This window comes from Zosterops lateralis (genome assembly GCF_965231275.1).
Source record: "Zosterops lateralis genome assembly, chromosome: 25".
NCBI classification, from domain to species: Eukaryota; Metazoa; Chordata; class Aves; order Passeriformes; family Zosteropidae; genus Zosterops; species Zosterops lateralis.
In genome coordinates, this window is record NC_139785.1 from 3,475,847 (window position 1) to 3,503,730 (window position 27,884).

At 45.9% G+C, this 27,884-nt stretch overlaps 1 protein-coding gene across 1 annotated transcript in view; it reads left to right on the forward strand.

Annotated features, from left to right (window-relative positions):
- The window catches only part of UBASH3B (ubiquitin associated and SH3 domain containing B), a gene marked incomplete at its 5' end in the record, with an annotated part of 72,106 nt that overhangs the window by 36,724 nt on the left and 7,498 nt on the right, over positions 1-27,884 (forward strand). The window contains 7 exons of the mRNA XM_083878122.1: positions 15,674-15,727; positions 16,838-17,024; positions 17,419-17,617; positions 21,221-21,390; positions 22,591-22,799; positions 25,772-25,907; positions 27,009-27,129. Of these exons, the coding sequence (XP_083734248.1) occupies positions 15,674-15,727; positions 16,838-17,024; positions 17,419-17,617; positions 21,221-21,390; positions 22,591-22,799; positions 25,772-25,907; positions 27,009-27,129 (1,076 nt within the window). The remainder of the gene's footprint in view (positions 1-15,673; positions 15,728-16,837; positions 17,025-17,418; positions 17,618-21,220; positions 21,391-22,590; positions 22,800-25,771; positions 25,908-27,008; positions 27,130-27,884) is intronic.

The window sequence follows — 27,884 nt, forward strand, 5'->3', positions numbered from 1 at the left end:
TGCCAGCTCTGCATCTCTGCCACGCTGGGTTTAAATATCCTGATAAGCTCAGGAGTTGTTGTAGGAGGCTGGAGAGACCCAGGGGTGCAGCACAGCCCTGGAGCCTCAAATCCTTTGGGAACCAGGGCTAAGAGAGGCCTCAGTGAAAGGTGAAAAGGTGTCTAAGGGCAGGCTGGACAGGGGTTGGAGCAGCCTGGGATGGTGGAAGGTGTCCCTGCCCATGGCAGGGGGTGGTTGAAATGATTTTTAAGGTTCCTCCCAAGGCAAACCCATCTGGGATTCACGATTCTGTGACTTACCTTGTTCTGTCAGCCCTGAAATTCACTGCAAAGGATTCCTCTCCACTGACACATTCTCCTTTCTTGCCTGTTTTTCACGAGGCAGCTCTTAAATATTTACCAGAAGTGAAGCTCACACAAGTCCAGGTCCTTCACCATGAGCACAGGGGCAGAGCAAAGGAATCTTTAAAACCAGAGAGGACTTTACAACCAACCTGCCATTCATTTTATTTATTCCTTTTTCTTATCCCAGGAGCTCACTGTGCCAGGTGGAGGGAGGGCTATGCTGGAATCACAGATATTATTTTGAATTAGCAACAGTGCAAGATATTCTCCTCCTTCCTGATGCTGCTGTTAGTGCCAGTGCCTGGCTGGAACTGCCCCTGGATCAGTGATCCCATCCCAGGACGGGCTGCAGGATGGGAAGAGATGGAACAGATGGAACAAGAGGCTCCTTCTGAGTTTAGGAAGGAAAAGCTGCACTTCTCAGGCTGCTCTCTGAGAACCCAGAGGAGATGGGGCTCGGCTCTCAGTTGTAAAAAGCGCATTTTTTTTGTTGTTTTCTTCCCCCCATGAATAATTTTAGCAGCACACCCCCAGAGCAGCACCCGCCGAGGTGCGGGGGAGAGCTGAGCTCTGGAGGTGAGGCGGTGCTCCTGGTGGGGCCTGTCTGTCTGTCTGTCTGTCTGTCTGCAGAGGGGTAACGAGGGCTCCGGGGTGAGCATCCCCAGCCCTGGCACAGGGAGGAGATGTGTTCCCGGTGCTGGGATGAGGTGTGAGCTGTGTTTGGTGGGAAAAAAAGAAAATACATGGGAAAAGGCAGCACAGCTCAGCTGGGAATCCTCGTGGGCAAAGGGCTGAACTGAAGGGAAGCCCCAAATCTGTCTTGGTTTAGTGTTGGGGAAGATGAACCAGGGAAACCTTATAAATATGATTGCTTAGCAAAAGATTCTGAAAATATGAAACCTGGAATTGAAATAGAAATGAAACCTTGAGTTTTAGGATACTGAGCCTTAATTACTATATAACCTGAAGACAACAGCCTGGGCAGCTGAAGGAGAATCCCTTTGGATTGAACAATCCCCTTCTGCTGGCTGAGGGATCCAAAGGTCAATGTAGCAAAAGAGAAAAGTCTAAAGAGTCGTTTTTAGAGTTTCAAATGTAACACAGTGTGGTAATGTAGTAGTTCTTATAGGCTGTGTGTAGATTCTATAGGATTTTGTGTCTTGTATTGGTTGGTCACTGTAAATTAGAATATTCATCACAAAAGGAGATAGAATGTGTTGTAACAAAGACCTCGCTCTCTCTCTCTGGCTCTCTTGCCCCCAGCTCTCTCTCTCCCTTCTCTCTCAGCTCTTACCCTCTTGTTCTTTCTCCCTCTCTCTTTGGGCTTCCCTCCAGCCCAGGCTGGTGACTGAAGGCAAATCCCTATTTACCCACCACCCTTGCAATAAAACCACATATTCTAGAATATCTCAGCTCTGCAGAGTTCCCTCTCCCTGCCCTCCATGGATGATCCTACAATTTAGGTACCCAAACAATCCCAGAACATCCATGAAAGTTTTGGATGAAGGAGGGAGAGGCCAGGCCAGGCTGTGCCTCTGATCCTCACACACCACAGGCTTTCCTCAGGGAAAAGGAATCAGGACTCTGTCCTTATCTATTCCCTGTCCTTATCTATTCCCAGCCCATTGCTGCACCTCTGACGTGTCCAAAATTAAAATTATAATGGTGAGAGGAGGGAGAAAAAGGAGATTTAATTTGATTGTAGTCCCCACATCACACTGACTCTGCATCCAAACCCACAGAACTGGGGTTGAACACCTTTATGGGGCTGCACACCTTTATGGGACTGAACACCTTTATGGGGTTGAAAACCTTTATGGTCAGGGCTGTAAAACCAGCAGGATTTCAGCTCTGGGAATTCCCATCCCCTGTGCTCAGCCCAAACCCTGTCCTGGGCACTTTTTAAGACTTAACACTATTTGTGTCAGAGACTGAAATGATGGAGGGAGAGACCTGCTGAGCTGATATTTTATGATTTTTATTTATTTATTTACCATGGCTGTGCCCTGTTGAGGTCTGTGACACAGCTGCAGAACCATTTTAGTGTCAAACAGACATTTGAGGGCACGGGGAGGTGACGATTTTTCCCTCACAAACACAAAAATTAACCCCTGGAGTGACCAACCAGTGCTTTGTGATACCTGCTGGACTGGGGAGTCTTTGATTGAATGAAATGGGTCAAGGAGAGTAAGGGGATGTGCTGGGCTGAAGGTTTTCCCAGACCTTTGCTGCTTGAGGGGATTTTTTTGTGAGCAAACACTCCGGCAGAAAAAAAAATAAAAACACACCCAAGTGTTCCTGCCAGCATCAAATCCCCAGGTTTTTCAGGGAGCTGAACAAATTTCCTTTTATCACAGCAAACACTTGGTTTAAAATCCTTGGAAAAATTGTGCTGGGGGGGAAAGAAGGGGAGCAAAGCCTTGATTTGCAATAATAACCTCGCAGGGCAGCACCTGCTTTGCATAAGAGCAGGGCTGGAGTCTGTAAGTACATGCTTGGAGTTAAAGAGATGCATAAGTACTCTTTGGTGCAGGGATAATTACTAAATCCAGGTCTCATTAAAACCTTCCTATTGCCTTTTTTAATTCGCTGAGATGTTCTGCAGGATCAGATAGAGGAATAAAAAAGGCTTAGAGCTGACAGGCCACAACAGAATCAGTGAAAGTGTGCAGGGAAATCTTCCCAGTGAAGTTTTCTCATTAGAGCCTTGGATCTTTCTTTATCTCACTGTTTTTCAGTTTATCACAATTCTTTGTTTCCTGTTCCCTTTTGGGCTTCAAATGTATTTATTCTTTTAATGTGAGAAGGTTTTTAACCCTTCCCTTGTGAGGATTGGAGCTTTTTGGAGTCTCTTGGTTAGACCTCATGTAAAAAATAATAAAAAAACCCAGATTATTGAGCCAGACACTGCAGGGTCATTTTTAATATTTATCCTGGAATTAAGAGTTTAAAGCCTGGCCGCGAGTTCACAACTTACCATGATTATAACAGCAAAATAATTGTATATTTTTATAACTTTTCTATCCCCTGAGTGAGCTGAAGGAGCCCAAATCCAGCTCCCCAAAGGGAAATTCAGAGCAGAACTTGCTGCCTCTCTTGTTTTCTCTTTCCCCTGGTGGAAAGTCTGACTTTAGCTGTAGCTCAGAGCTGTAACCACACGCTGCAGAACCTCGGAGGCAAAAGGCTCAGTGAGCCCTGAGTGTGTTTTCTCACCCCTCAAATGGAGCTTGTAGCACCAGGGGACTCCCAGCCCCAATTCTGTCCTGGGGGGTGTTTTAGTCAGTGGCTAAAACTTTTTTTTTCCTCCTTTTCCTGCAGCATTTTGAGCTTTTTGACCAGATCTGCCATGTGAATATTGATGTTGACACAGTGAATATTGCTCTTCTCTATAAATGACCAAAAAAATAAAAATAAAAATAAATTTAAAAAAAAAAATGAAAAAGTGAGGAATATTAATTTGAAATATTGAAAAAGCAACAAGGCTTCAAAAATTTCCTGAACAGAGCTGTCTAGAGCAGGAGGTTATTTTGAGTCTCTCTTTTTGCCTTTGACCCAACTATTTCAGCACCCCACCCTTCTTCTTCCTTCCACCTTCCTTAATTTCTTAGACTTCCTTCTTGCTGCTTTGCAGAGGCTATTTTAGGTGTGAGAGCAGCCCCAGCTTCTCTCCAGGCCTCCACTTCCCATTTTCCAGCCCTGGGCTTTGCCTTTTCAGCAGAGCTGGGAGCCCCCAGCACCTCTGAGAGTCCCCAGGATGGGGAGACAGTGACCCCAAAGAAGGGAAAATCAGCACTTGAGGGGGAATGAGGGGTCAGAATGAATATTGCAGATATATTTCACTGATATATATATATATATGTATGTATATATAGTGTATATATATATATGTATATTTTGTATATATATAGTGTATATATATATGTATTGTGTGTGTATATATGTGTATATATATATGTATATATATACATTGATATATGTTTCCTTTTTTGCGGGAAATAATGCAAAAAAAAGATCAGGGCAAAGAGCAGCAAATTAAGCTCAGTGCAGATGTTGGGATGAGAGTTTGGGGAATTTTTCCTTTGTGTATTTTTAAGGTTTCATTTCTGTAGTTTTTTTTTTTTTTTTTTTTTCTCCCATCTCTTTATTTAGAATCTTTCCCTGATTTCAGGATTTAATTTTTGGCAAGTTTTGGTCCTTTTCACTGCACCTCATTTCATCTCTGGCCATCTGGTTGTTGCAATCACTCCAGTTCCAAATTATCTTTTTTTTTTTATTTTTTCAATTACATTTTACTTGGTCATATCTCCTTTCCAGTGTTAGTTAGACTTTACTCTCTGATTTCAAGGAAGAATTTCAGGAAAGTATGCAGGGAAAAGGAAGAATTTCAGGAAAGGGAATGAAATCTTGCCATTAATTAATTAGGATTAATTGGGGAAGCTTCAGTCCCTTTCCCTGCACTTTTTGTCACCCATTTTTGAATTCTGAACTCTCCCATTTCTGATCTCACCCATTTTTTTGGGAGCACAAGGTGTTCCCTTCTTCACTGGATAGAAAGGGACTGAAACAGGGAATGATTTATGGAAGAAATTCCTCCCCATGAGGGATGGGAGGCTCAGGAGGAGCCTGGGGGTGTCCCAGGCCAGGCTGGACGGGGCTTGGAGCACCCTGGGCTGGTGGAAGGGAAAATCTGGTTCTCTGATGGAACCAGAGGGTCTTCAGAGCCCCCTCCAAACCCAAACCATCCCAGGACTCTGTGATTTGGTTGTGCAGGACCCAACCTGACAGAAGTTTTGACCAAACCCTGTTTGCACCTCGATCCAAATCCAAACTGATCAAGTCCAGCCCTGACTGCCCCTCTGGGGGTGTGCTGGACACAGAGATAAATAATTAAATTATGTCCTGCACCTTCACCCAGGAGGAATTTGGCATCCCAGGTTTTCTCACAGGATCCAGGCCAAGCTTTGGGCTGTGTTATCTCTTCTCAAATTTTCTTTGATCAGAGATAACACAGATTATTTTCAAAATATCTTTGCTCAGCCTGTGCAGGACAAACCAGCTCTGCCCTGGAAGCTCCTCCAGACCCAACAGCACAGCAAAACCTCTGAGAACCAGTCCCAGGAAGGCACATCCTTGGTGGCCCAGCAGGGCTGGGGTTCCTGGTACAGCCCCGTGTCACCGAGCTCACAGAGCAGCGGCTTTCTGCCAAATTGTGCAACTGCACCGCCCCCAAACTTCCTGTTTTGAAACCCCAAGAAGCTGGAAAATGTTAACACTGGCACTTTAAAGTGCTGCTCGTGGCTTTTTTTTTTTTTCCCTTCTCTTCCTAAAACTCTGCTAAAAAAATTGATGTGCAGAGAAGCAAAGTGGGGCTGGAGGTGTGGGGGCAGAAAGGGGACCCTGAATTAGGGTTTTGGGGATACTGGGGACTCACAGGGTGCCGGCAGCAGCAAAGTGGGGCTGGAGGTGTGGGGACAGAAAGGGGAGCCTGAATTGGGGTTTTGGGGGCTCTCAGGTGTGGGGCAGCAGGTGCTGGGCAGTGGGGACAGCACAGCCAGGCTGTGACAGATGGACTGGAGAGGTGACAGAGGGACATTGGGGACTCACAGGGTGCCAGCAGCATCAAAGTGGGGCTGGAGGTGTGGGAGCAGGAAGGGAAGCCTGAATAGGGGTTTTGGGGGCTCTAAGGGGAGCGTGAATTGGGGTTTTGGGGGCACTCAGGTGTGGGGCAGCAGGTGCTGAGCATTAGGGACAGTGCAGCCAGGCTGTGACAGATGGACAGGAGGGGTGACAGTGGGACACTGAGAACTCAGAGTGTCAGCAGCAGCAAAGTGGGGCTGCCCAGAGGTCTGGGGGCAGAAAGGGGAGAACAGGGAGCCTGAATTAGGGCTTTGGGGGCTCTCAGGTGTGGGGCAGCAGGTGCTGAGCATTAGGGACAGCACAGCCAAGCTGTGGCAGATGGACAGGAGAGGTGACAGAGGGACATTGGGGACTCACAGGTTGCCAGCAGCAGCCACCTGGCCCCGCTGCCCATTCCCCGGCAGCTCCAGCAGCCTGGAGCCTGTTCTGATGGGAGAAATGGGCTGTGGGAAGGAGAGACAGGCTTGGAAAGGAGATTCAGGCTGTGGGAACCAGGAGCACCTCACAAACAAAGCAGAGCCGTGGCAAATCTCCTTCCCGGACAGGGAGAGGAGCAATTAGGGAGAAGAAAGTGCTGCTTTTGCCTCCAAGGAGAGACTTCATTTCTTCCCGACCAGCGTGACAACTGCTTCCTTTTCTGGCTATCCTGAGCCTCCAGATGGTGCATTGGAGCATCCTTAAACCTCCAGCTCGGCTCCTTGCAAGGACATTGTCTTCCTGCCTGGCTAAAAATGGATTGAAGGGCTCAGAGATGAAAAGCTGCTGCCTGTGAGTGATGAGCTCTGGTCACTCTGGTTCAAACCAGGTGTTTGAAGAGCCCCCGCTGGACGTGCTCCAGTTCTGTGTGGGTTTATTTGTGTTAACCCTGCCTGCTTTGCTAATGGGCACAATTCTGCAAAACCTCTAACACCAGGAGTTATTTCTCACCTCCCTTAACCCAGTCCCCACCGCCCTGCAGTCAGAGTTTGGAATCTGAACCAGGCACTCGAGGTGCTGCCAATTTTCCTGGGTTTATTAGGGAATTGTGAGACATCGTTTGCTCAAATTCCCAGCCTCGGGCCTCCTGCTATTTTCAGAGCTTTGTTTGAGCAGCACTTTTAGATCAGCACACGGGGAGAGAAGCGAAAGGAAGTGAACCAGGAAGCCAGACAGCAAATGTCATCCAAAACAGAAATGAAAAAAGAAAACCAATATCAGGATTGTGAGCAAACCTGGCGACAGGGCTTTGCAGCTGAAGGGGAGGACGAAAGGCCAGAGGAATTTTGATGGGGTGTGACAGATTCAAATCAGCCCAAAAACCTGAGCCTTGTTCCTCCTCCATCCTGGAGGGGCTGCAGGAGCTGGACAGACGAGCCCACGCCTCATAAAAACCCTGCACTGTTGTTGTTGTGAGGAAGGGAATATCTTCCTTCCTCTTTAAACCCTCCATCTCTGGAAAATGCTGAATGGCTGCTGCATTCCTGCCTTTATCCCCCACTTTTTCCCAGCCTGTATTTCCCTCTCCTCGTGCTGTAACATGCTCCCTGAGCAGGGGATTAGGGGTGACTTGGTGGGGAGAGAAATCCGCCTTCCAAATCTTACATAACCCCAGAAAGCAGGAGACACATGCCCAGGCCCTCGTTCTTTGCACATTAAAAAAAATCAGCATTTCATCCTCCTCCTCCTCCTGTGGCCAGGCTGCAGTTTGCTTGTCCTCTGCAAAAAAAAAAAAAAAAAAAAAAAAAAAAAAAAAAAAAAAAAAAAGGAACATCTGAAATTGTGGAGAGTACAAACACACAGCAGTGTGTTCCCTGCATTTATTCCTGATCATATTTCCCTTTTCCCTCTCTTCCCTGCTGCCAGAGCTCGCTGTTCCAGAGCTGGGAATAGGCAGCCAGCCCTTGGGAAGAGGGAGGGAAGGGAATTTCCAGCCCCACCAGGCACCTTCATAAACATTTACGTGACCTCCAGGATGCAGCAGCACAGTCAGAGAGATCTCACAGTCCCCACAATTCCCAGAAATTTCTCCTCTGGAAGTTCCTGTATTCCAGGAGATCTCACAGTCTCCACATTCCTCTGGAAGTTCCTGTACTCCAGGCAGGACCCAGAGATCTCACAGTCCCCACATTCCCAGGAATTTCTCCTCTGGAAGTTCCTGTATTCCAGGAGCTCTCACAGTCCCCATGTTCCTCTGGAAGTTCCTGTATTCCAGGAGCTCTCACAGTCCCCATGTTCCTCTGGAAGTTCCTGTATTCCAGGAGCTCTCACAGTCCCCATGTTCCTCTGGAAGTTCCTGTATTCCAGGCAGGAGCTGGACATCTCACAGTCTCCACATTCCCAGAAATTTCTCCTCTGGAAGTTCCTGTATTCCAGTGGGGACCCAGAGATCTCACAGTCCCCACGTTCCCAGGAATTTCCCCTCTGGAAGTTCCTGTATTCCAGGAGCTCTCATAGTCCTCACATTCCCAGAAATTTCTTCTCTGGAAGTTCCTGCCTTCCAGTGAGGACCTGGAGATCTCAGAGTCTGCTCATTCCCAGGAATTTCCCCTCTGGAAGTTCCTCTATTCCAGTGAGGACCCAGAAATCTCACAGTCCCCACGTTCCCAGAAATCTCCCCTCTGGAAGTTCCTGTATTCCAGGCAGGACCTGGGTGTTTTCCCCTGCTGACCTCAGTGGTTGGGAACACTGAGTTCCCAAAGGGAATTTTGAGGTGTAAAAACCAGCTCAGGGACGTGACTACAATTAAACCGAAATTAAAACCAGCAAATTCAACGTGAGCAGGGATTTATCTCAGTCTTCAGGCAGGAAAACAGCAGAAATTAAGGGAAAACTCAATGAAGGGAAAGAAATTAATTATCCTGCAATGCTCCCAGGTCGGAGCCGTTCTCCTGGTGGAAACACCACGGGGGTTTTATTATTTTTTATTTCCTTTACAGAAAAGGAACATCCCCCAACCCCCTGCCCTAAACAGGAACTGGATCCCTGGTGACACCTTCCTGTCCTGTCCCTATTTAAAGCAGGAAGGTCATCCAAATAAGAACAGAAGCTGCAACAAATTATTTTTTTGGGGAGTGGACAAGTGAATTATTCTGCGTGTTGAGGATTCAGGGAGAGCAACCTCACCGTGGGCATTTTTGTGGGGCAGAATAATTCAGAAATTCGTGGAATTTGGGTGGTTTTTCCCCTCTACTTCACATAACAAAGTCATTAAATGTACAGAAATTTCTCCTTGCAGAACCATTCCTCAATGTGCAGTTGTTTAGTGAAAGCCTAAAACAGGCACATTCCCCTCATTGAACTGTGGGCATTTTTTGAGGCAAAATAATTAAGAAATTAGTGGAATTTGGGTGTTTTTCCCCTCTACTTCACATAACCAAGTCATTAAATGCACAGAAATTTCTTCTTGCAGAACCATTCCTCAATGTGTAGTTTTTTAGTGAAAGCCTAAAACAGGCTCATTCCCCTTGTTGGGTTGTGGGCAACAATTTCTGGGAGCAGAATAATTTTTGGGGGCAGAATAATTAAGAAATTCGTGGAATTTGGGTATTTTTCCCCCTCTACTTCACATAACAAAGTCATTAAATGCACAGAAATTTCTTCTTGCAGAACCATTCCTCAATGTGTAGTTTTTTAGTGAAAGCCTAAAACAGGCACATTCCCCTTATTGGACTGTGGGCAACAATTTTTTGGGGCAGAATAATTTTTGGGGGCAGAATAATTAAGAAATTTGTGGAATTTGGGTGTTTTTCCCCTCTACTTCACATAACCAAGGCATTAAATGCACAGAAATTTCTTCTTGCAGAACCATTCCTCAATGTGTAGTTTTTTAGTGAAAGCCTAAAACAGGCACATTCCCCTTGTTGAGTTGTGGGCAACGATTTTGCGGGGCAGAATAATTAAGAAATTAGTGGAATTTGGGTGTTTTTCCCCTCTACTTCACATAACCAAGTCATTAAATGCACAGAAATCATTCCTTGCAGAACCATTCCTCAATGTGTAGTTTTTTAGTGAAAGCCTAAAACAGGCACATTCCCCTTGTTGAGTTGTGGGCAACAATTTTTAGGGGCAAAATAATTAAGAAATTGGTGGAATTTGGGTGTTTTTCCCCTCTACTTCACATAACCAAGACATTAAATGCACAGAATTTTTTTCCTTGCAGAACCATTCCTCAGTGTGCAGTTGTATAATGAAAACCTGAACCAGACACATTCCCCTTGTTGGGCTGTTAATAAACAATTGATGAAAACTGCAAAAATTCAGGGATCTGTAAAGGTCACTTTGGGGAAAAAAACGACACACACAAAATACAGGGAATTTTACTGTTTGTGGAGAATTTTAACAGCTTTTCCTGTTGATTATAGAGCAGAGTTTGAATTCAGGGCCTCCCACACCATGACTTTGACACACAAGACAAGGAGAAATTTAAATATCAGGCAAGGAGAAATTTAAATATTGGGCAAGGAGAAATTTAAATATCGAGCTCCTGACCTCTACCTGCACTGACACATCTGCTCCAAACAGCAGCTGCAGCCAGAAAATTCCTATTTTTTTTTTTCCCCATTCCCTAGAGCCAGCCAGCATTTTGCTTTCTATTCTTTTACCAGGAACCAACAGAGCTGGAAAAAGCCAAGCTTTAAATAGACACACAGAGTTAGTTGAATATATGTTTATATAAATATGTTTTATAGGCACAAATGAGTGAAAATGAAGGTGCTTATTTTGTATTCTGGACAGGAAAATGTTCTGTTTGACAGCGTCCTTCTTTCAAACTTATTTGGCATAAACTGTGGGCTGTAATTCCTATTTTACCCCATCAGGCAGATCTGGGAGTGGGACCTGATGAGGAGAGCCAAAGTACTTCCATCATATTTAAAATAAAATTAAATTAAAATAAAACAAAATAAATAAATAAATAAATAAAATAAAGGAAAAAAGTAAAATAAAATAAAGTAAAATAAAGTAAAATAAAATAAAATAAAAATAAATTAAAATAAAATAAAATATATAATATAAATAAAATAAATAAAATAAAATATATAGATTAAATTAAATTAAATTAAATTAAAATATATAATATAGATAAAATAAAATATAAATAAAATAAATAAAATAAAATAGAATTTATTTACAGAGTGAAATATTTGATGGGCCAAAGATTCAGGTGATGAATTCATCCCTGGGAGGGGTTTTGCTCAAGAGGAAGGAGTTTGTGTGGGTTTGAGGAATGGGATGAAAGGGCAGAGTTGGTCATTCCCTCTCTCCCCTCCAGGGCTCATTCCCAAATCCCTCCCTGCCCCTGGAGCTGAGGCTGAGGATGCTGCTGGTGTTTTCTGAGAGCAGAAATCCCAAATTAATAATAATAAATAATAAGCCAAGCCCAGAGCTCTGCTGATGGCACAATTAGTGGAATTAAAGAGGAGCCAATGGAAAGCCCAGCTGGGGCATCATCCCCCAAAAAGTTTGTGATCATAATATCCAAAAAGTTTGGACACTTTTTAACTGATTTATCTTTTATCCACATTATATTTTATCTCAGAATAATCCCCCCCCATGCCTTCCCTTGTGCTGTTTGCAGTTCACAGCCCCTCCTTTTTTAAGCTGAGCTTGGATAAATCTGAACAATCCTTAGTCTGGACCAGGAGCAGAAGGCTGAGCACTGAGCACTGAGGATTTCTGTGCTGCCTCTGAGCCTGGAGGTTCCCTTTGCTGTAAATGCCTCATTCCCCACCACGGTCATTTCCTCTGCAGCAAATGGGATTTGGCCATTATATTTTATGTTTATTGATGTGCATTTCCGAGCTGAACTGACATCCCTCCTTTTTTATTTTCCCAGCCAGGAGTGACAGGCAGCCAAAATATCCTTCTGGGGTTCTCAGAGCAGCACTCAGAGCTCTGGGCTCTGCCATTGAGTGGGATGGGGTTAAAAATGGGCACCAATTACACATTAATGTGTGGCCAGGGCAGCAGCACCAATTCTGCTGGAATATTTTAGGCTGGGAATTTTTCATCCTGTTTAACCAGTGGCTGAGTGGGGAAAGTTTGTTGTTTTTTTTTTTTTTTTTTCCTTGGGCTTGATGTTGAAAAGTGTCACAGGGAGGTGGAAGAATCAAACACATCTAATTCTTCCTGCTGAATGAAATTCCTTCTGTGCATTTGGAAGAAACTGCCGTTAGGATCTGCTTTCCCTTTCCCCCAGTTCTCCAGACCTGCATCTGCACAGAGCCTCTGCCTTGCTCACAATGATTATTCCATGTTGCTGGGTGCTGTTAAATGATTTCCCTGCCCTCCATCTCAGAGTGGAGATGGAGTTAAATGATTTCCCTGCACTCCCATCTCAGGAGCCAAGAGATGGAGGAGTCGGGTGCCTCAGGGGACCAGCAGTGCTGCACAAAGCTGCTCCTGCCCTACCTGAACTCATTCTGCATCCCCACAAATACCGATTGTATGATATCATCTAGTAAATTCTAAAAAATAGGTTATTTTCTTACTTTTTTTCCTCTTTTCTGGTTCATCTGAGTCACAATTTATTTTTTTTTTTCTTGCTCACCCAGCGTGAGGAAGTGTGAGCACCTGAGCCATAATTTGTCACCTAATTAAGTGACCTGATTTTTCTCAGGAGCAGGATGTGTTTTCCAGCTCCCACTGCACTCAGCAGTTGTGAAAATCAGGCCACTTTTGCCTGGCTGTGACCAGGTTTGAGCACTCAGCTTCTAAAAAAGCTGATTTTGGCCTGGGAGCTGGAGGATGGGTCCTCCCCAGGTTGGGATTTTGGGAGGGAAGCAGAGACTTATCAGTCCTTACACTAAATTAAAAAATAAAGGAGGAAAAAAAAGAGAAAGAAATCTCTCAGCTGCAGGTCCTGGGATAAAAACACCCTTTGGCTTTGTTTGCTTTGTGCAGCATTTCCTCCTCATGCTGAAAATGAAATTGAGAAGGGAGTTGACTGTCCCTGGGGGTGATGGAAGCAGCTCTGGAAATCACACCTGAGCAAATTTGGGGGTCCAGCTTTGTGCTCTCTGCTGCCCTTTGGTGTCCTCAAGCCCTGCAGGAGCTGCAGCTCCTTCCAGCACAGCTCCTCTGTGAGATTTATTCCAGGGAATCATCAGGTCATGGAGGAAAAGAGTCCCCAAGGGTGGATGATGGAGCCCGGGTTGTGCACAGCTCCTCCAGGGATCTGTGCTGGTGTCTGGGCACAGGAAATCCCGGAGAAAATGCTCATTTCACAGCCAGAGCTGCTCTGGGAGGGCCCTTTCCACTGACAGATTTCAGAGGAGACTTTTGCAGAGTCACATCTCTGTGGGTGTGTTTGAGGGAGCACAAACAGCCCAGGCAGGAGGGGCTGTGAGCTGAGCTGAGCTGAGCAGGGGCAGCACAACAGATGATGGGAGCAGGGCAGGAAAAATCCCCAGGAATTGCTGCCAGAAAGGTCCCCCTTATCCTTTAGAGAAAACCCGTTATCTTTTAGAGAGAACCTGTTATCCTTTAGAAATCCCCTTATCTTTGGAAAAAAAAAAAACAAAAAAACAAAAAACTTTATCCTTTAGAGAGGTCTCCTTTCTAGAGAAGTCCCCTCTTATATTTTAGAGAGATCCTTTATCTTTTAGACATCTCCCTTATCTTTTAGTGAAGTCCCCCGTTTTCTTTTAGAGAGGTCCCCCTTAGCTTTTAGATAGATCCCTCTTATTTTTTGTAGAGATCCCCCTTATCTTTTGGAGAGAACCTTTTATCTTTTAGAGATCACTCTTACCTTTTAAAGAGAACCCTTGTCTTTTATAGAAGTCCCCCTTATCCTTTAGAGATATCCCCTTATCCTTTAGAGAGAACCCCCTTATCTTTTAGAGGTCCCCCTTTATCTTTTAGAGAGAACCCCTTGTCTTTTGTAGAAGTCCCCCTTATCTTTTAGAGATACCCCCTTATCATTTAGAGAGCTCCCCCTTATTTTTAATACAGAACTTCTTTATCTTTTAGAGAAAACCCCTTATCCTTTAGAGAGGTCCCCTTTATTTTTTTATAGAGAACCTCCTTATCTTTTAGAGAGAACGCCTTATCTTTTAGAGAACTCCCCCTTATCTTTTAGAGAACTCCCCCTTATCTTTTAGAGAACTCCCTCTTATCTTTTAGAGAAGTCCCCTTATCTTTCAGCTCCTTTGCCTGAGCTGCTTTCCAAAGCAAAGCAGCGGCTGCTTTGCATAGAACATTTTCCAGAGCAGAAAACACCAACCCCGCGGTGTTCAGCCCCCCAAATCCATCCTCCCCCAGGGCAGGTGCTGGGCCCAGCCCTCTGCTGATCCCCGGGGAATTCTGCCACATCAGGGCAGCAAAACCACTTGGGGAGGAAGTGTTTGCATCATCATGTTTGCAACACAGCCCTTTTATTTTAATTTATTTTTTTTTTTAGCATTATCTTTCTGCCTTCCTGTTACCCTCCAAAGGAACAAAAATGTGTGTGTTCAAAGGGGTGGGGAAGGCAAAGGGGCAGAGCTGAGGCACAGCTGAGTCAACAGCACATGGCTGAGGGCTGGGGGGACGAGCAGGAATGTCCTCTGTGGCTGTCAGGGCATGTTGAAAGTCATCACTGGGGACAGAAGGGGTGACACAAGCACTGCCACAAATACTGGAGGGTCCCACGGCCTGGAGCCTGGGTCTGCTCCCTTTTTCTTAAATAGGAAGCTCTGAAACCCCCTATTTATGGGTTAAACCCCCTATTTATGGGTGAAACCCCCTATCCATGGGTGAAACCCCCTATCCATGGGTGAAACCCCCTATTTATGGGTTGAACCCCCTATTTATGGGTGAAACCCCCTATCCATGGGTGAAACCCCCTATCCATGGGTGAAACCCCCTATTTATGGGTGAAATCCCCTATTTATGGGTGAAATCCCCTATTCGTGGGTTTAGCCCCCTATATTTGAGTGAAACCCCTATCCATGGGTGAAACCCCCTATTTATGGGTGAAATCCCCTGTCCATGGGTGAAATCCCCTATTCTTGGGGAATTTTGCACCTTCCCCAGCTGACCTCCAGTCTCTGCCCCATAACCCTAAAAATTCTTGTAATTTTCTGCCTTCTCCGCTCATAATTCTTGCTCCATTTGGGTGAATCTTTCCCTTCTGGCTGTCCCTGGTTGTCACAGAGCTGAGCTGATCCACAGCTGCTTTCCCGTGCTGGTGTGGAGCTTTGGAAAACACAATTCCACGTTTAAAGCTGTTCCTTGTGCTGGGAAAACTTGCTGAACAGGAGAGCTGGGGGCTCCCAGCTGGGGTGAAAAGGGATTTAGCGGCATCCTGAAGGGAAAGGAGCAAAAAAAGCTCTTTGAGTGCAGCAAAAGGAACTTTTCTAAGCTGGAAAATCTCTAGTTTGTGCCCTCTCGTGGCAGCTGAATTTTTCTTCTCCTCAATGCAACTCCTGCACTTTCAGAGCCAAATCTTTGATGCTTCATGCTGAAATTCCCAGCAAAGAGACAGTGAAATGCTGGTGTTTCTCTGTCCAGAGAAAGTGGGGAAGTGGGAAAACCCCAAGGTCTGTATTTCATATTTTGTGCTGGCTGTGTGACTTTGCCCTTCAAATAGTTTGTGGGGATTTGACAGGTGGCACATCCCCAAAAAATAACCTCAGGGGCTGGAGAATTGGAAAGGGCATCCCACAGGGTCCAAACTCACAGCAATAGGACCCAGCAGCACTGAAATTCTCTTTTTTGTTTTGCTCTCTCTGCAGGCAAAAGGCGCTGGCATCGACAGGTGGAAGGAGTGTTCAAGCAGCATGCGACTGGTTGGTATGAAATAATAAATGTCCAAAAGCAGAAGAAATGGTGAATTTAGGGTTTGGAAAGTTTAAACAATAGGGGTGTTGTCTGAAAAGCACCTGCAGAATTGGGGAAAGGGCATCCCAGAGTATCCAAACACAGCAATGGGACTGTGCCTCACTCCAATATCATCAAAATGAGCCATTTATTGCAAAACTATAGTTTCTTTTATACAGTTTTTAGCCTTAATCACTCTTTTTTTTTTTTTTTTTTTTTTGCTACTTCACAATTGGCTGCTCCTTAAGAGCACAGGTTAATTGTTCAGTTCCAGCAGCATTAGGATGGGGACCATTTAGTGGCCACATTTAGTGACCTCAGTGGCTGCAGAGCAAAGCCCCCCTGTGCTGGAAATAACCAATCCAGGAATGAGCCTGGTCTGAGAGGGTTTGTGATCTGAAATAGAGGCAGGAGCAGGTAGAGAAAAGCTGAGAGCTGCCTTCTCTGAGACCTGGAGCCATCCCTGGTGCTCTCCTCCCTGTGTTCTGCACTCCAAAAGGCAGAAGCAGTGACCTGGGTTAGGTCTGCAGAGCATCAGCCTGAAAGCAAAGCCCAATTTTCTGTATTACTGAGCAGGGCTAATGGGCTGCCAGCCAGGCACTGCCTGACCCTTCAGAGCTGCTTTTCCCCACAAAGGGACAATGAATGGGAGCCAGCACAGGGAAAACTGGTCTTGTTGGGAAAGAAAATAAAAATACAAAAAACAACTGTGATTATCTCCCAATTTGTTGTAATTCTCATGGGGAATGGTTTCTCCCTCCTGACCCCCCAGAGTTCCTTACCACATAGAGTGACCCTTCCTTCCTTCCCTGACCCCACTGGCTGTGGTCCAGCTGTCTTTTCCCTGAGCAGGAGGCTATATAAACCTTGCCCTTCCTTGTTCTCCCTCTTTCCTCCCTGGAATTTCAAAGAATAAACACCTGGGACAAAGATCCTGGGGAAAGGGTCTCTTCTGACATCTTTATCTCATCCTTGGTATAATTCCCTCCAAAGCCTCCTAATAACTGAGGTAGCTAAAGCCCCTGAAGGTGGGCAGAGAGCATTTCTACACCAATTTACCATCTCTTTGTGCCTGCCAGGCTCTTCTCCCATGTGGGTGACCCGTTCCTGGACGACACCCTGCCCCGGGAGTACGTCCTGTACCTGCGGCCCACGGGGCCCCTGGCCCAGAAGCTCTCCGAGTTCTGGCAGCAGTCCAAGCAGATCTGTGGCAAGAACAAGGCTCACAACATCTTCCCACACATCACCCTCTGCCAGTTCTTCATGGTAAAGCACCACTCCTCTCTCTCTCTCCCCAGACATTGCCTGGAGGGTTCACCCTGGTTTAGGGGGAGCTGAGGGGATTTTGATGACATGCCTGGGCTTCTGGAGGAGGTGATTGTTTTCTTAAGCTGTTGTTTCCAGGGAAGAGCAGCAGCAGAATTCAGGATTCTCATCCTCTCCAGTGATTCTCAGAGTGAGAATGGGTGGGGGAGGTTGGGGAGGTTATTTGGGGATAGCTGATCCTGCTTTGAGGACAAGGGAGTGGCCCAGGATTTCTAAACATAGATTTTTTTTTTTTTCCCCTATTCCCCTGTGCTTTTTTGCATGGGGGGAAGGGTAACCCATTGACACCCACCCACGTCCTCTCCTCCCTGAGCCTGTCCTGTTTCCCTGGCAGTGTGAGGACAGCAAGGTGGAGGCTCTCACAGAAGCCCTGCAGGCCACGGTGATGCGCTGGAAATGCAAATTCCCCGCCCCGCTGCCCCTGGAGCTCTACACCTCCTCCAACTTCATCGGCCTCTTCGTCAAGGAGGACAGTGCTGAGGTGCTCAAGAAGTTTGCTGCAGACTTCGCTGCAGAGGCGGCTTCCAAAGCAGGTGAGTGGCTGAGCCCCTGGGTGGGCACTGTCAGAAAATACAGAGTTTGGATGCCATGAAGGAGCCCAGCTTGGGCATTGTCAGAAAAACCAAATTTTGGTGTCATGAAAAAGCCCAGCCTGGGCATTGTCAGGAAACCCAAATTTAGGTGTCCTGAAGGAGCCCAGCTTGGGCATTGATAGAAAACTAAATTTTGGTGTCATGAAAGAGCCCAGTTTGGGCAATGTCAGAAAAACCAAAGTTTGGATGCCATGAAGGAACTCAGCTTGGGCATTGTCAGAAAAATCAAAGCTCTGATGTCGTGAGAGCTCAGCCTGGGCATTGGCAGAAAAACCAAAGTTTGGATGCCATGAAGGAGCCCAGATTGGGCATTATCAGAAAATCCAAAGCCATGAAGGAGCACAGCATCTCCCAAAGCTCATGGTTTGGGAACTTCTCAGACCCCCAAAGCCCTGATGGCACCAAAAAGTGAAGCTCAAACGCAAATCCCTGATTTTTTAAGTGAAAACTCAGAGGAAAACACGAGGCGCTTTGTCCTTTCAGCTGGGAGGTGTCTCCCCCTGAGCTGCCAGTGCTGTTTCTGGAGGGGAAGCTGACATTTGGTGGTTCATTAACCTTTCACAGAGCTGCTCTGAGCGAGGCTCAGCATTTCCTGCCCCGCTCGCCGCCTCCAGCCACCACCACACAACCTTCCCCGGCCATTTCAGAGCCCTGGTTGTTCTGTCACTGCACCTCTGAGGTGTGAAGAGGGCTCTGAGAGAGGACCCTGAGTGCCCTTTCCGACCTCAGTGCTCACAGGGCTGTGTCCATGATCCTCTCCTGCTTCTGGAGGGGGAATGAACTTCATCCTCCTGTGGTCTCCACTGCTGAAAAACTGCAGATCAAGAATGGGACTGTCCACAATCCTCTCCTGCTTCTGGAGGTGGAATGAGCAGTGCCTCCTCCTCCTCCCATGGTCTCCACTGCCGAACAATTGCACAAAATCCTCTCCTGCTTCTGGAGGGGGAATGGGCAGAACCTCATCCTCCTGTGGTCTCTCTCCACTGCTGAACAACTGCAGAAGATCAATGATGGGACTGTCCATGATCCTCTCCTGTTTCTGGAGGGGGAATGAGCAGAATCTCGTCTTCCCATGGTCTCTCCACTGCTGAACAGCTGCACAAGATCAAGAATAGTTTGTTGCAAACATGACATGAAAGAACCGCAACTCACCCGTCAGGTTGAAAAGTGAGGAGAGAAAGAGAAAGTTTACTATGAATTGGGGTTTAAATAGGGTTAGGAATTTGATGAAGGATTGGGGGATGAAAGGACCACCTCTCTGACCCCGGTGGTCAGTTCAGAAGTCCATCACTTTGTCCTTCCCCCCAGGAAGGAATGCCTTAGTTACCAAAACTTCAATCTTTGTGTTTGAATCATGAGAAAGCTCCAGTAGAATGAGAAACAATCAGAAGGCTGAAAAATCAGGGCGACATTGGACATCACTCCATGATCAATATGATCAAAGTGAGCCATTTATTGCAAAACTACAGGGGTTTTTTTACAGTTTTTAGCCTTAATCAGGCATTTTTTGCTACTTCACTATTGGTTGCTCCTTAAAAGCACTGTTAATTCTTCAGCTCCTATTGGTTGATTGTTATATACAGCAGATTACTCAGTTCTTTTTTCCTGGTTTTCATCCAGTTTCTCACATCCTGGAGTTGTGAACTATATTTTGTTCTATCTCGTACCTTCTCCATCTTTTGTTCTTCCTTTTACATAACTTTTGCTGCCCTTGGAATGGTCACAGGTTTATTCTTTCAAATAAACTGGATTGCTCATATGACCCCCATATTTAGAAGAATTCATCCTCTACAAACAACCTCCTCCAGTCCCCTCCAAAGTGGGAATTCCCAGCACCCTGGGAGTGCTGTGTCTTGGTTTAGAGTAAATTTGGGAGAAATCTTTTGAACAGGGTCCTTTTGGGAAGTAAATTTTCTTTTAATTGGTCCAGGAGAAAAATCTCTTCAGAGAAATGTAGGAAAAAACCCTATTTGTTTATTGATCAAAATGCTTACAAGCATAAAGAATGAATAATACAAAATAAGTTTGAAGTGAGATGGTAAATTTAGAAAGTTTTGTTGTGGGTAGCTCAGCTCGTTCAGTCTCTTATCAGTTTTTAATCCAAAAAAACCCCACTGACCCAGAATAAAGAAGCATTGGTGGCTTCCAGCAACCTTCTGCCCCAAGACTGCTCCAATTCAGGCCAAATTGGGGATTTTTAGGGGAAGGCAGTTGCTGCATTGCAACCACAGCTTGGTCAGGTTATCACATTAAAATCTCTGGGGTTTTTTTTTTCAGAGATCTTGAACAAATTTTTTATTGCTGATGAAAAACAACAATGAAAAAAAAAAAAAAGATGGATGAGCTTGCAAAGCTACCCCTGGCTGGCATTTGGAGCCAAGTCTCTGAATAGCTGCAATTGTGACTGAATAATCAGTCAAATTTAATTGCAATTTTCGGTTGAATAAGCAAGAATTAATTACGAGCAAACAATGTATCCTGTGATTTCCACATCTACTGTAAGAGCCCCAGTAGTTCACATATTTTCACCTGGAATAATCTCCTAATGTAAATTTTTATTTTTTCTGCAGGATAATTTTGAACCATTATTATGTTTCCATAGTTTGGGAATACCTCACCCTCAGGGGCTAAACTGATAATCCAACTAATGTCCAGGGAAAAGCTTTAATCAACTTGCACAAACCTGCACATTCCATGGATTTGTGATTTAGTGCAGCAGAGAGAATGATGGAGGGAGAGTAAAAATGATGCTTTTTAACCTGCTTATTTTGGAAAGATCCTCACCAAAGCCTGCTGGATTTTCCTACCTGGAAAAATGTCCTTTTTTTGTTGTTGTTGGCAGGAGATCCTGCATGTCCAGAGCTGCAATAATGATTGTCACACAACCATTGTTTGGCAGTTTGCAAAGATTCCTTGTCTGGTGCCCTGCTGTGACTCAGGGATGAGTCAGACCCAGAAAAAAACCCCAAAAAATCATTTTGATCTAGGGTGCAATGTCAGAGACCTCACACTCACAGCATTTCCAGCTGAACTCCAGTTTGATCATGATGATGATGATGATGATGATGCTCAGCTCCACTTGAGCATCTCTGCAAGCCCAGCTCCTGTTAGAGGCCACAGTCTCCAGCCTGGCATGTTGGAGTCCAGGGCATCCCTCTGGGCACCCTGGAAAGTCACAGACCTCGGTAGAGAGGCCTGAGACCTGAGAAAGAGGGTCTGGGGTCTGTGCAGGGGGGTTTGCCTGGCACAGAGCCCAGGAGGACACAGGCTTTGATTTTGGTCCATGAGAAAAAACTTCCAAGCAGAGAAGAATTGCAAGTCACAAATGTGTAACAGAGAGTGCTGTAGTTGTCACTGTGTAGAAGATTTTGTAGTTTTTGGGATTTTTAGAATGTAGATGCAAAGGGACAAGATGGAGATTTTAGGGTGGTGCCCTGGGTTCTTCTTCTTCTCCCTTGGCATCCATTGTCTGCAGTGACGGGGGTCATCAGTGGGTCCATCAGTGGCAGGAAGGGGTTTTTAACCCTCCTCTCCCCGTTGCAGATGTGCACGTGGAGCCCCACAAGAAGCAGCTCCACGTGACCCTGGCCTATCACTTCCAGAGCAGCCACCTGCCCACGCTGGAGAAGCTGGCCCAGAGCATCGACGTCAAGCTGGGCTGTGACTGGGTGGCCGCTATCTTCTCCCGGGACATCCGCTTCGTCAACCACGAGGTAAAGCTCCGGGGCTTGGGTCTGTGCTGGGGGTTGTGGACGTTCACTTTGTAACCATGAGGTAAAAAGTTCTGGGGCTCATTCCTATGTTGGAGGTTATGGGGATTCACTTTGTCAAGCACAAGAGAAAGTTCTAGAGCTTGTTTCTTTGTTGGAGGTTATGAGCATTCAATTTGTCAACCATGAGGTAAAGCTCTGGAGTTTGTTTTTGTGTTGGAGGTTGTGGACACTCAATTTGTCAAACAAAAGGTAAAGTTCTGGAGCTTGTGAACATTTACTTTGTCATCCAGGAGGTAAAGTTCTGGAGTTTGTTTCTTTGTTGGAAGTTGTTGGTATTCGCTTCGTCAGTCATGAGGTAAAAGCTCTGGGGCTTGGTGCGGTGTTGGGGGTTGTAGGTATTCACTTTGTCAGACAGAATGTAAAAGTTATGAAGGTAACAGTTCTGGAGCTTGTTTCTGGGTTGGAGGTTGTAGGCATTCACATTGTCAACCATGAGGTAAAGCTATGGAGCTTGTTTTTGTGTTGGAGGTTGTGGGCACTCACTTTTTCCACCACGAGGTAACAGCTCTGGAACTTGTTTCTATGTTGGAAGTTGTGGGGATTCACTTTGTCAACCACAAGGTAAAAGCTCTGGAGCTTGTTTCTGGGTTGGAGGTTGTAGATTCACTTTGTCAACCATGAGGTAAAGCTCTGGAGGTAAAAGCTCTGGAGTTTGTTTCAGTGTTGGGGGTTGTGGACATTGACTTTGTCAACCACTAAAAGCCACACCTGCTTCAAACAATGCTTGCTTGTATGATTTCTATTAACAATACACAATACCCCATTATTAAGCTTAAAACCTTCTACCGTCTTGCTAAGCATATTTATCTGCAGTCTTAACGTCTATTCTGGCCAAGCCTACAAACTCAAAACTATTGTTTCATATCCTTGCTTATTGTATCATTACTTATTTACTGTATCTTCTTTTCTTATCTTATCTATCTTATCTTATCTCTTACTGTATCTTTTCCTACTTTCAAACTTTGGAGTTGCAGCTAATCCCAAGTTCTTCTACTCTGTTTCTGAGGCCTGCTCTCACAGCCTTCTGAGAACCTTCTTACCTTTAGCATTTCCCACAGTTTCGTCCCAAAAAACACAATTTCCACTCTGCTGAAGATCCCCTACCATTCACAACCCTCTTGTGCATTTTTCCTCCCCCAGACTCTGCAGGTGATCTACCCCTACACTCCCCAGAACGACGACGAGCTGGAGCTGGTGCCTGGGGATTTCATTTTCATGTCCCCAGTGGAGCAAACCAGCACCAGTGAGGGCTGGATTTATGGCATTTCCCTGGCCACTGGCTGCTCGGGGCTGCTGCCTGAAAACTACATCACCAAGGCTGATGAATGTGGCACCTGGGTGTTCCATGGGTAAGGTCAAGCTGTCCTGACACTGTTCTGTGTGAGGCCAGGGTGTGTTTTTTAGCCCCACGAGGGTGTATCGAGCTCTGAGGATTGATCAGTGACTTCTCAGAAATGGTTTAAGAATAATGAGTGAGATGGGTTGATTGGGTGTGTTGAGAAAAAGCAAAAAGGTTTTAGTTAAAAAGAAAATAGCAAATTATGCAGAACAAAAGAATAAAAGCCGTGCACAGTGCAGGGAGGTCCCTGGAACCTGCTGAGACACCCCAAAATGCCCTGAGAGACTCTGGGCTCTCTCTTAAGTATTGAGTAATCTGGGAAGGGTTTTTGCCTTGCTGCCTAATAGAAAATAGACATATTCCTTGAGGAACAGCTGAAGAATCAGAATCAGAATCACCAGGTTGGAAGAGGCCTCCAAGATCATCGAGTCCACCCCAGCCCTGACACCTCAACTAAACCCTGGCCCCGAGTGCCACATCCAGTCTGTCCTTAAACACACCCTGGGATGGGGACTCCACCACCTCCCCAGGCAGAATTTATCTCTATTTATCCCTATTCCAGGACTTTATCACCCTTTCTGTAAAAACCTTTTCCTGATATCCAACCTAAATTTCCCTTGGCACAGCTTGAGGCAGTGTCCTCTCATTCCAAGGGTCCAACTTCAGTGCCTTTGTCCTGGCACAGGAACAACTACAGTGAGAGAAGGATGGAAGTTTCTGTTTTTTCTTCCTTAAAACTCCAGGGGTGACATTTCAACTCTTTTCCTAATATGGGAACACCTGTTAACAGTGTGGGGGTGCAGTACAACACCTCCCTCCCCTTTCCATTTCTGCACAGAGGGGCTCAGAGCTGGGATTTCCCTGGGGAAGCAGGAGGGAATGCTGAGAAGGGCACTGAGGGGAAGGAGCTGGCACACAGAGCCTCCTCTCCTCAGCCAAGGAGCAGCAGATGCTCTCCCTTAGCGTGGGATTAGAGGACAAGGTGATTATTTTATTTATTTAATTTTCTAGCTGAGATGTTGCAGCAGCTCTTTCTGGCTCTCCCAGGATTTTGCTGCTGGAGCAGATGGCTGCTGGAGGCACTGCTGTGCAGCCACCTCTGGGATCAGGAGGGTGGAAATTTGAGCCTTAATTTGGGAAGAAACATCTTCTGTGCATGAATATGCTAAAAAGGACTCCAGAACAGCAATATTTCTTTGGATATTTAGCAAGATTTTTAGGAGCCTGCCATTGGCTTCAGTGAGAATTCACCTTTTGAATAAGGCTGTGCCTCTTGATTTTGGTGGGAGTTCATTAAACAGAATGCTGGTCCCAAAATCACTCATTTAACCCCTTATTTAGGGGACACAGGGCACCATCCATAGGACAGGAGATGGAACCAGGATTTTGGAGGAAAAGCTTCCAAACAGTGACCTGTCCTTAGGGGATGACTAAGCTGGAGCAGCCTCAGCAGTTTGTGTTTTCCAGCAGCACTGGGGACAGGCTGGTGGCTCTTCTCCAGGCACACTGAGTTTGTCTCTGCCTCATCCCCATTCCCAGCAAATCCTGCCATCTATAAATAGATGTTGTGAAGTGTTTGTGGCCTTTATTAAAAGGTTTAGAGAGAAAGAAAGGCTCAGAAATGGTGTGGCAGCCCCTGGGGGCAGAGGGAGGTGGGGTAACAAAAAAAAATCCTTGATATCCTCCAGACCAGTGTCCTAAAAAATATCATATGGGCAAGGCAGGAAAGGAATTAAAAATAAGGGATAAATGGGAGGAAGGGCTGACAGCTGGAAGAAAGTCACTTTGTGCAGAAATAGAGATGGGTCCTGAGTGAGAACTGGGATTCTGTTCACGTTGAGGTTATTTCACATTGAGATATCCAAGTTCTGGCTCTGTGCTGACTCCACCTGCATTTGGGCACTGAGGGGAAGAATTCCTCAGGGCAGGGCCAGCCCTTGTTGGGAGCTCAGGAACAATCCACCAGCTCAGTGTCATCCCTGCACCCTAAATCCACCAGATAATGGATCTGGACCACCATCAGAGGGAGTTTTTTCCTCCTTTAAATGATATAAATCACACAGGTGACCTATTTCTGTCCCAGAGTCACTCGGGGTTATTTTAACAGCTGTGAAACCCCTCAGAGATTTTATCCTGACTGGAAGCAGCTCCTGAGGTATTTAAGGCACTGAAAAGTGCCAGCTCTGCCAACTCTTTCTGTCAAAGGAAATGACCACATCCATTACCTGATAATGGCTTTTTTTTCTTTTTAATGACTAAGCAGAGGTAACTGAGTCAGCAGCTTCTGTAATTGCCTGTCACAGTTTAGTCCCCAGGGTTTTGGTCAAAGTCCTTGAATATCAGGGAATAAGAGCTTTATTCAGGGGGACCATCATCAGGCAAGGCCCTCGAGGGAGAGTGAGGACTGTTCAATCCCTTTGGCTGCACTTAACAGGAGGCACTGGGGGGAATAAACTCCCAAAGCGGGTGGGAAGGGGAATGGGCAGCACTGAAAAATGCAGGAACAACAGGGCTGAGTGTGCCAGGCCCCTGCCAGGGGTAGAACTCTAAAAACTGCCCAGGGAGAGGCCCCAGTTTTCTGCTGGAGCCACAGCTTGTGCTGCAAAGGTGAGTGAAAACTCCCTGTAATAGTTAATTCCCAAATTTGGGACCACAAGTCCATGGTCGGTGAACTGGGCTGGTCCCCAGGTGATGCTGGTGAGCATCAGGAAGGCTCTGGAGTTTTCCATGAGAATATTCCAGGGTGGAAAGAGGCTCCCAATCTCCCAAAGTTTGGGAATTGTTCTGTGAATTGTTTCTAAGGAAACAGCCCGTGGAGATGGTGTGTGCGTCACCTGGCAAGGAGCTCTCAAGGCAGCACCAAACCCAAATCACAATGAAACAACATCACAACAGTAATTACCACCAGCTCCTGAAAGCTACAGAAACACCCTGAGCACGAAAAGCATTCCCATGGACAATATTTTTCTGGTTTTTTGGCAGGTCCTACTCCATCCTGAACACCACGTTTTCCCCCTCCCTTCAAGCCTTTGCTGATGGAGCTCTGGAGAGGAGGCAGCAGGAGGAGCAAGGGCCAGGGGACTCTGGGCCACTCACCATCATCTGCCAGAATGTGCAGGTAGGTTCAGTCAGAAATCACTGGGGACACCTTCCAGTGAATGGATTTTCCCCCAAAAAAATCATCTTTTCACTCCCTGCAGCACAAGGTACAAAGTTTTTGGGTGGCACGATGTAGCCCTGGTTCCCTGCCTTAAGATGTTTTAGTTTGCTGGAATTCTTTTCCCCAAAGAATTTTCTGTAAACTAAAAAGATGTTTTTGTAAACTGTACCTTTGTTATTCATTCCTTTCCCTAGGAGGGACTTCTTGATGTCCCTCTGCTCTGACCAATGTGATTGAAGAGGTTTTCCTCTGTTTCACCAATCAAATTGGTCTGGGTAAAATACTATAAGAAAAAAAACACATCCCAAAAATAAAAAAGTCATTTTCAACCTTCTAAATTTCAAAGTCTTTGTTGTTGTGGTGTAAAACACCATCAACACAGCCCCATCCCCAAAGTGCCTCTCCAGCTGGGCTGGCAGGGCCCATCCTCTGCCCCCTTCAGCAGTTTTATATCACCATAAATTTACCAGGGTTAAAAATTCCCAAAGAGCTCCCCAAAGCCATAAAAGCCATAAATCCTGCAGCCTTCCCTGGGATGTTTGCACAAGGGAAGGCAGGAGGAGCCTGGTGCTGGCTCCTGTGCTGGCTCAGGTGTCTCTGCACTCTGGTGAAGGTCAGACCTGCTGTCACTTTGATGCCTTGAGAGTTCCTGGAGCAGAGGCTGGGCAGAGTTAAAGGAATAAAGTGGGGATTTATTAAAAGGATTCTTAAAAAGATACACTTTGGGCAGTGCCAGAGCCTGGCCAAGGCTACACCCAAGCCTTGAATTTTCACACTTTTTTACAAGTTTTGGTCCGTTTAGATGTTGAGGAGAATTGTCCAATTCCAGCTCCAGGTGATGCAGTCCCACCTTCCCAGTTTCCTCAATTCCCTGTTTGCACTTTTTGGGCCTGAAGCTGCAGCGGTGCCCTTGGTTCTGGGGCTGGAAAAGGATTATTTTATCTAAACTCTGAGGAGAACCTGCTCACACTTTATGCAAATCTCAGAGTTCTGCACCAATGCAGTGCAGAATCTGGAAAACATGAAAACTAAGAATTAATGCTCTGATTTCCCCTGCAGCCCCTGAGGATGAGCAGCCAGCCGGGCCCCCAGAAGCGCTGCCTGTTCGTCTGCAGGCACGGAGAGAGGATGGACGTGGTCTTTGGGAAGTACTGGCTGTCCCAGTGCTTCGATGCCAAAGGTGAGCCCAGGGGCATCCCAGGAGCTGATGGAGGGAGGAGAAGTGGCCACTGGAACAGAAAATGATGCTTTTTGTGCAGCAGAAAGTCATCCAGGAGGAAACACTCCCTCAGTTTGCCAATATTTGGGAAAATATTGCAGGGGTGGTTGTCGTCGTAGGACAGGAAAGAAAGATGAGAGACTCCAAATATTTCAGAAGGCAAAGAGCACAGAAAAAAGGCTTTTATTGTCTAATTCTCACTGCCTTTTATAAGGTGTTCCCATCCAGACTGAACATGGTCGGGGAATAGGAACGACACCTCTCTGATCCCATGGGTTAAACCAGAGAAACAGCAAAACACCACCTGGAGAAAGATTGTTCTGAGAAAGGAGAGTTGTTTGCCAGGATTGTTTTGAGAAGAAGCTTTCCTGAGAAATTTTTCCTTGGGAAAAAGTCAGCAGCTGCCAGCAGGCTGAAATCTCTCAGACCCAGAATTATCAGGCCCACAGGTGATGGCCACAGTTACATCACCAAAGAGAAAATGCAGTCATGGTGTTGGTACTCAGTGTTCAGTGTAAAACATTTGCTGCCATCAAGAAAAAAAAAAAAATTGCACTGCTGGCTCTCAGTCCTAAATGGAAATAACTCTGCTCAGAGTTTTGGGGGCATAAATTGGTGTTTTCAATCCAGTTTTATGCTCAGGTTTCAGACTGTAGTGAACAAATTGTAACTTTTGTCTCTGTTGGCCTTAGAGCTGATCAGAAATCTGTCCTGAA